Below are 9091 nucleotides of genomic sequence, written 5' to 3'. Positions count from 1 at the left end.
TGTGTGTGTGTGTGTGTGTGTGTGTGTGTGTGTGTGTGTGTGTGTGTGTGTGTGTGTTGCCTTTGAATCTCTAGTATTAAACAAAATAAAGTTTCTCAACCGCTTCTGTGATTGGAAACGATCGATATTAGAACTAATTATTAATGTCAATAACGGTCATTGATATGTTATATACATACCAAAATGTTCTGTTTTATAATTGGATCTCGCTTCACATTTGACATATGGTTGCGGGGATATTTTATTAATCTTCTCATAAATACTATGCTGCTCGCTCGAATCGCCATCACCGAATTTGTAATCATTGTTTGACGCAATTTTGCTTTTCAACGATAGTCGAGATTGCGACAGATTGTTTACCACGATCGGTGTGGGTAATTTGATATCCTTCGTATTGATCGTGATACCAGGCGCTGGTGAGCCGCATAATAACGCGGTATGCTTTTGTAACAGAGCCACTTTGTTGCGACCTCTCTGCTTTATCAGAAAGATCGTACAACCCGAAAAAAAAACAATTATAGTCAACGCAGCACTGATTAGCCCAATATATGTTGGCGAATTGTTTACGGGAAAGGCATCTGGCGTTAAATTCGACTCGTTTAACACCAACGTTGTTTCATTCGAGTCAGTTTTTGGTTTTCCCATCATTGTACCTCCATGTTGAATATTAATCTTCCTCCCATCGCCAGCTTCTCTAACCTTATTATCAGTTTCAATTTCTAGATCGCCAATCTCCCCTTTAATCTCTTTATCCTCGATCTGTTTTATTCTCGCGATCTGATCCTGATTGGTCATTTGGGATATATTCTCATTACTATTTGTATATATCCATGACAAATGTGCCAATGCTCCATCAGTGTTGTTTTTTTCTGGAACTAAATTACAAAATAATACATCTTGAATATAGTTTGAATATATATATAGTAATAAAATCAATAGCAAATGAAATCAAATTGTACCTGTCTCAAATGAAATCTCGCTTAGCAACAACCATTCAGATTGAGGTTTTATGTCCATCTTAACAAATTTGCCAAGTCTTGATTGCAATGGAATAGATATCAAGGCGGTACTTTTGCTTTTGCCTTCTTTTTCATTACTGCTACTAGGAATGTTTATCTTAGGCTCATTAAACATTTGAAACGTTTCTGGCGTTTCGTAATATTCCTTGCCATCCGATGAAAACCAAAAGTTTACTATCGAGAACATCTAAAAATTGTTGAATTTAAAATAAGTTTGGTACTACATTAAGAAATTTATATCGAATCACGCACCTCAACATTTAAATCAGGCAGATTGGCCACATGAATCGTACAATTTCTAAATTTCCGAGAAAATTGGAATTCAAAGAATAATTCTATATTATCTCGATCGTGCCATCCGACCCAGTTGGTTACTCTATTGGATTCCAGGATTTCTACTTCGCTACCGACTATGCCGTCGGTTAATTGTCCTAGTCCGTTCAACATTAAATTCTCAATTTCCATGCCATCATATGATGTATCCTCAACATTACACCCATTAGGTCCATCTGTATCAGCTTTAGGCGCGGTATAACTAGCAATGCCTTTTGTATAAACAATGAAAGATACTTTATTTATTTCGATCCATTGGTGTTTTTAAATCCATATTTCTCTACATATATAATTTCTAATATTTTTAAATTTTATAATGCTACTAATTATATTGTTTTTATAAAAACTAGATGCATTTAAAACTGTATTGAGAACGATCAAAACTATAGCAAGGAATCTATATATGTATGACACATTCCACATATCAGGATCCTAAAAATAAACTGCTTGAAATGATTATGAAACATGATTTTGAAATGATTATGAAACATGATAGTGCGTACATTGTATAAGATTGAAGGTAAAAAAAAAATAAGTATTTTATGCTTTGTGTAATGTCAAACAAAGAAAAATTTCTTAAAGCTATTACCTCCAACCTCTTAGACGCAAGACATATAATACTTATATTTTCTATATAATTTTATACAATATGTGCACTAATATGTTTTCAAGATTATTTCAAAAATCCCAAGTAGTTCATTTTGGGATGAACCTTGAAAAGTGGAATGTGTCATATACAAGGTAAACATAGGATTGAAAGTAAACTGTTATATTTTTATTATAAAACTTTATATATATATATATATATAGAGAGAGAGAGAGAGAGAGAGAGAGAGAGAAATGCAAATATAATAAACGTAAAATTAAATAGCATATGTATAACACTCACGATTCCAGACACAGCCGTAAATCTCGACACGCATACACACAGTGCGAGGATGCTGACTGTAAGGAACAAATCTCACTCGACTCGCTACGAATGGTAAATCTAACTTCTGTTTTTCAACTAGATATGTATTGCTATTGCCACGTAGAACCTGAAATATAAATATAATGGAGTGTCAATATAATTAAATTTTCTGCTTTCGATGAGTTTTTATAAAAATTCTTTTTTTTTTCGAACAAATTCATTTTTTATGACGACAAATCACTGACGAATCCATGAGAGAGGAAGGCATGGGGGCTATTATCCCCCTCCCCCCTTCCTTAGAGTTTTCTTTTTTAAAAATATTTTTACAGCAAAATGTTTTTTAATATTTCTAAAATTAATCACAATTTTGATATTCCAAAAATATTTTTTAAAGAACTCGTAGATATAAAAAACATAAATTTCATTATATTATTCTTTTTTTGTTAATATATAATTTAAAATAAAACGTTTTACGAATTAGATTTAAATAATATTTTTTCAATGTAATAATTTAAATAATAATTTAATATTCTCTTTTCATATTTGACTTAAAAAAAATTTCGCTTGTGCGCCAATGGCTTTCCCTTTGACAAATTTTTGGATCCGCCAATACGATAAATTAATCTTAAAAAGTTATTATTTTTTTATAACACATTACTCTAAGAGTTATTGATTCTTAAATTAAGGAAATTAAATTTAGATTAATTTATCTTTCCAAAAAGTCTGTAGAGCGATATTTTACGAAATCTTTAATTACAAATTATTTCAATCTTTATAAATTAAATCTTAATTGAATAGTTTTAAATTAATCTTTATTAATAATCGGACATACCTTGTTCCCTCTTAAATCTTTGTACTGATGCCATTTTTCGTGCCGCCAATATTCCAGAAAAAATGCCTCGGCATATTCTTGACCTTGACCATTACCGAATCTTCCCTGGGTTTCGGTCCACGTGATAAGATGGTCTCTCGTTAAATCGATTTCCAGGTATTCGCGTATGGCGCTACTAATTTGAGCCTTTGGACACCAAGCACCACCGTTCTTTTCCTGCCGTATTCTACAAATATTCGTACATCATTGCAATGGCTGTACATAGTTATTATACATATTTTCGCGTGTTAATTTCTGTACCTCGCATTTTGAGGACCGACGGATTTCATTTCGTAACTGGAGGACGCGGTGATTGCTTCATCCGGGATTTTTCCTTCTTCCATGCCGAGTGGAAGAATGCATTTTTCTAAAATTACAATTATCGTTACATTTTGAATATTTCAAAGTTGAAGTACAGATATGTAATTTACATATATTCTTTACATATTTATAAATATCGAATATTTGACAAGAAACTAAATGTTAACTTGGCTTTTAATTATTTCTGTAAACATTATATAAATAAAATAAATATAATTATATATGAATAAATAATTATAAAAAATGCATTTTACATTTATATTTATAGTTAGGATTGCTTCTTTGTCGTTATTATTAATAACATAATTATTGAAATTACCTTATTTATTATCTCATTTATATGTGCCGTTAGTCAACTTTGATAATTAAATAAGAGTACAAATAATAATTTTTTCAAGAATCTAAAGATAGAAGAGAGAGAGAGAGAGAGAGAGAGAGAGAGAGAGAGACAGCAAATTTTGTGTCAAAGGACATCATACGAATCCTATGAGGTCTATAAAAACATCTACATATTATAAAATAAATGTTATCCATTCGTACGAAAAGGTTGATAACGAAGCAATGAAGCGCTAAGCCAACTTACCGAGAGTGTTCCCAATTATGAATCCCTTCGCGCACCAGCTGAACAGTATTAGGACTTTTATCAAAAGGCGTACGGTCTCCATGATATGTTGCGATAACGCGGCGCGTACCGATACTCCGAGCACATTTATAAATCATAATACAGCTCGAGGTACTCTCTCATCCCCGTTTTTTTCGCAGGGAGAACACCGCGCGGTGCGCTGTCTATATCCAGAAGAACAAATGCAATTTTACGAAACGGCGACGGCCGCGAGATGATGCAGCTTTTCGCTCTCGCACAGGGTGGGGATGTTGATACTCGGCGTAGCTTAACCCGGCTGTTGTCTCTGCGCAACAAGTATGGAACGATCAATATGCGTTATTTCACGAGTGGGCAAAATTCTCGCGCGTATTTCATAATTTATTTCTTTTCTTTTTTTCCACCCCTTCTTTATCTTTTGCCGAACGCGGCTGATTTTCCATTCCAAGAAAGATCGTTAGAGATTCCCGCGTTGAGCAGAAAAGAGATTCCCTCTTTGATCCTTAACATTCTACACATTGTCCTTACCGTTCGGCAGAAGCCGCTGACGCTTCGAGGTCTGTCTCATAATTTTAAATGGAACACGTGCGTCGCGTTAATAATAATCCCTTTTTGCTCGTCGAGTTTGGCGCTTTAACTGCTCCACTCGGCTCGCATTTTCGCGTCTCTATCGCACAATGCAAAATGACTGTGTAGTGTTCACGATGCATCCCGATCCCGTACACCTCCGCAACATTTTTGCGAACGAGGGGTGATTGATAGTCGCGGCATTGCTCTCCACGGACACTGCGATATCGCGGGAGGAAAGGACTTTTCAGGGTGATACGTGATAACGCCGAGGGGTGTGACGTTCCGACAGCCAATGGCGATAGCGGTGGTGTTTCACTGCGCAAAATCATAAAATTCCCGATAATCGAGATATTTTTCCACAATACGAGCATCGACAAAAGCTTTCCATGAACTCCAAATGCGTCAACCTTTTTTAAAACAAAATGCGCTATTAATTTAATATATTCAATTCGATATATTAATATGTATGATTTCATATAGGGTAATTGTCTTTATTATTGTGTCTTTGTATTTAATCAATAAATCATAAAAAAAAATCAACATAATGATAAGAAAAAGTATTTTTTCTTTTAAATTGAATCATTAATATATATACGAGATACTAAAGATAATATTTTATTTTTTAACTATTAAAGTATAGTAAACATTTTTTTTTTAATTATAAGAAATTTATGTGAGTCCAGTAATATCGTATTTTGAGCTTGTCCCGGTTAGTGTACTTTGTATTGAAATTGAAAGCGTTATGTGTACATTGAAATTGTAAGTACAATTAAAATAATGGATTTATGAAATATTAACTTAAACAATTAATATTAATGCCATTTAATATCATTTAAACATTATTAAAATCGGTCTAAGATGTGAAAAAGCATCAAATCGTTAAATTGCTAGTCTATGGGTGCTTTCCAGCAAGAGACACAGATGACACAGTGAATCATTATATTTTTGTTGTTTGCTAATGTTAAACGAAGATGACATAATCACTGTGTTACACTCTGTCACTTGCTGGAAAGCACCAAATGTAACTCATTACTGCAATAGTTTAGTACAATTTGCGTTTCAAGACCAAAAAATAATTTCGACATGTAGTTTAAAGGATTACATATATAGTATATAAATTGACATATAATTATAAAAGCACTTAAGATCCAACCAGACCATTAAAGACATTTATTTCTATTGGTTAATTCAGTAATGAGTAAATTAGCTTAAAGGCACATTAATAGGAACAGATACCCTACATCTACATGGATATTAAATATGTATTTTAATTATAGTATTTTATCGTTAATACAACAAACATAAACCATAAATTTGTCGTACATGTATATATATATATATATGTGTGTATATACATATATATATTTATTTACACAAAGTATATTAATTCTAGTATATTAATTCTAATGATTAAGGAGCAGGAAATTTATCATTATGTAATGAAAGAGGCACTCTAGAGAATGTAAGAGTACTCGAATATTTTTTTTATTAATGAACTTTATATCTCTGTAACATTTTTTTTTATTCAATAGTCTATGTATTTATACTATATTTTCTCATTTCCGTGCAATAATGTCGTTTTCTGTACAATTGGTAATATCTGTTTACGTGTTACCTTCACATTTCTTTGTTTGTACAAACAGAGAATATGTTTCTCTTCTCGAATTTCTTTAATTAATTCGAGATTTAGAGATGGCTGAATAGATTCAAGCAACGCTTGAATTATCTGTAAATAAGATAAAAATATGTGTATATACTGAAATAATTTGATACAACAATTATATTAGATAATCATGCTCACATCGTTCGCCAATTGATTACATAATGTTGAAAAGATTGCAATATCTCTAGATACACGTTCCTTGGTCACATCCTGCCCGATAAGAACAACGACGTTGCAATTTCTTTCATTAGCAAACTGTTCAATAACCTCTTTTGCATTTTCTCGAACAAGAAAATCCTAAAATTTGTTATAAATTATACTTTAAATTAATTAAAAAAATTAATTCACACTATCAATAAAATAATTCCAAATATCGCACCTCTACTAAAAAGGAAAACCCAACGAGAGGTATCCCATTCGTTACTTTCAGATCCTTAATCATAAGTTCTTCAAGAGTCAATTCACTGATGTCTGTTTTTGCATGCATAATCTTTTTAAATATATCAGTTCTGTCAGATGCAAGTCTACCAAGTTGCTCAAGAGCATTTAATATATCAACATCAGTAGCAGTTGCTCGACCAGCTTCATCCGACATATTATAAGTGTCAATCAATATTGGACCTGCAAAAAAATATTGGATATTATATAATAAAAGTTTTACGTTCACACACACACACAACATTAATAATCTATTATCAAAATAATATTTACCTCGCAAGAGACTCGAGAGTTGTGTATCCAGAATATCAGGATTCTTCTGTAGGACATTGCGTGCAACAAGAGTGGCACAACTTCCAACAATTTCTATGTTTAACAGCACATTGGGCCATGACCAGACTGTATCCAGTGGCCGATGATCAATGATCATCACAATTGAAGGCTTCAACTCGAAATCCTCATTGGTAAGTGTATGATGATCAACTAAAATCAGCTCCAGTTTCTTGTTGGCATCATTCTGTATATTTTGCAAATCAATCTGATCTCTGTCAAGAGTATAATCAAATAGCATAACGCTCAGATTGCTTTCCAGAAGCTTAGGACTTACCTGAATGTTACCAAGTTCAGCGGGATGTTATGAGACTTCAGGCTATAAACTACTTCCGTCTTAATACGAAATTCTTTTTCTGGGATATTCATGACTGGTATTACGGCGACATCGGTAAGTCCAAGTTTCTTGATATCACTATACTCCAACAATCCTTGGACCAGAGCACTCACAGCAGAATCCAAGTCGCATGTCGGATTCCCCAGAATGACACGAATCGTTTGATAGACTGACAACTGGGACTACAATAAAATATAAATAAACAAGATAGATTGAATGTAAAATAATAAGTATTCTGAAACTGTGTGTAAAAAGTTATTACCAACGCGGTTTTTGAGGCGTTAAGAAACACTTCCATAACTCTTTGTGTTTGTATCCAATTTCCTTTTATTTCTTTTTTTTCTTTTGGATGGTAATTTATTCCTCGATTTTGTTTTGATAATTATACAGTTTAGCATACGCAGCTCAAAAATCAATAAAATTTGATTTTGCACAAAACAAAAGAATCTAGCAGAAATAAGCGTCGCTCTGCCCCGTTAATGAGGATATTAAGCATTAAAATTGACGATTATTGAGGTTAGGAAATCTGATACATCGATTTAATGCAGTGCTATATACACGTACTTTGATTGGTAAGTATTTATTTAGAATTGCTACCTTTTACCTCCCAATTGAACGAAATTAGGCTCATTCAACGCGTTTTCATTCAAAATGAATCTAGCTTGCTTTACTCTTGTTATGTACAAAACATTTGTTTTTGATCATAAACTTATGTATCGTAAACATGGGTTTATAGCTTTCGGTAATTCTCCAGAAGAGCTTACTTCCGATTTCGATGAAATTAGGCTCATTCGACGCGTTTTTGCGTAAAATGAAAGAATCTGGCAGAAAAAAGTCGGGGACTGTCCTGCGAAACAAGATATTGAGCATTAAAGTTGACAACTATTGAGGTTAGGTCATCTCCGATTTCGACGAAATTAGGCTCATTCGACGCGTTTTTGCGTAAGATGAAAGAATCTGACGGAAAAAAGTTCGAGACTGCCTTGCGAATCGAGATTTTGAACATTAAAGTTGATTAAGCTTTACCACGTAACACGATCATTGATCTGTCATGTAGACAGTTGAATGTATAGATTAGTGCTTATTTGGTCTGTTTTCTATTCCTGCACTAGACTTGACTAGACCAATGACATAGAGAATGGACCGCGCGATCCGTATCTAAGGCCGGTATTTATAGTCAGATCTTATATTCAAGATCGTCTTAAGTACAGTCTTAAGAAGTCACGAACCAATCAGAGAGCTGCATTAGCGTCTTAAGACTACTTAAGACGATCTTGAAACAAGAACCGACTATGAATACCGGCCTAAGTAGTGTATCAAATGTGGTCGACAATAATGAGAGAGAGGACCGTGGGAGATGGCCAATCTCCCTCTCATTCTCTCTCCCATTACACCATTGAATGGAAAGAGATAGAAATGGCCGTCTGCCACGGTCCCTCTCTCTCATCCCTATCGACCATTTTCACACACGGATCGCGCAGTCCATTCTCTACGTCTTTGCACGAGACTGTCCTAGAACTCTCTTTCTCGCTTTAAACAAATGTCAAACGTACATCTATCTCACTTTAAGTTTCAAAAGTGTACACTAGTTAGCCACAGAAAACAGACCTATTGGTTCGGGCTACACCGCCCCGAACAAAAAAAAAGTCATCCTATCCGCTTGGGATCCTAACTGCTTAGAAGTTGCAACCTAGACAG

At 33.7% G+C, this 9091-nt stretch overlaps 2 protein-coding genes across 2 annotated transcripts in view; one reads left to right on the top strand and one right to left on the bottom strand.

Moving 5' to 3' along the window:
• The window catches only part of LOC108761534 (uncharacterized), an 11431-nt gene extending 3645 nt beyond the window's left edge, over nucleotides 1–7786 (bottom strand). The window contains exons 1-12 of the mRNA XM_018508139.1: nucleotides 7656–7786; nucleotides 7334–7575; nucleotides 7000–7271; nucleotides 6668–6909; nucleotides 6427–6585; nucleotides 6234–6351; nucleotides 3395–3500; nucleotides 3095–3320; nucleotides 2242–2389; nucleotides 1272–1564; nucleotides 960–1206; nucleotides 180–875 (exon numbers count right to left, since the gene is read on the bottom strand). Of these exons, the coding sequence (XP_018363641.1) occupies nucleotides 180–875; nucleotides 960–1206; nucleotides 1272–1564; nucleotides 2242–2389; nucleotides 3095–3320; nucleotides 3395–3500; nucleotides 6234–6351; nucleotides 6427–6585; nucleotides 6668–6909; nucleotides 7000–7271; nucleotides 7334–7575; nucleotides 7656–7691 (2785 nt within the window). The 5' untranslated portion in view covers nucleotides 7692–7786. The remainder of the gene's footprint in view (nucleotides 1–179; nucleotides 876–959; nucleotides 1207–1271; nucleotides 1565–2241; nucleotides 2390–3094; nucleotides 3321–3394; nucleotides 3501–6233; nucleotides 6352–6426; nucleotides 6586–6667; nucleotides 6910–6999; nucleotides 7272–7333; nucleotides 7576–7655) is intronic.
• A 902-nt stretch (nucleotides 7787–8688) lies between these two features.
• LOC108761531 (methionine aminopeptidase 1D, chloroplastic/mitochondrial) overlaps nucleotides 8689–9091 on the top strand; it is a 23134-nt gene continuing 22731 nt past the window's right edge. The window contains exon 1 of the mRNA XM_018508135.1: nucleotides 8689–8706. The gene's annotated coding sequence lies outside the window, so the exon portion shown is untranslated. The remainder of the gene's footprint in view (nucleotides 8707–9091) is intronic.

Source organism: Trachymyrmex cornetzi, unplaced genomic scaffold, assembly GCF_001594075.2.
Source record: "Trachymyrmex cornetzi isolate Tcor2-1 unplaced genomic scaffold, Tcor1.1 scaffold25, whole genome shotgun sequence".
Lineage (NCBI taxonomy): Eukaryota > Metazoa > Arthropoda > Insecta > Hymenoptera > Formicidae > Trachymyrmex > Trachymyrmex cornetzi.
Note: the sequence above shows the minus strand (reverse complement) of the source record. Positions and strands in the feature narration are given on the sequence as shown.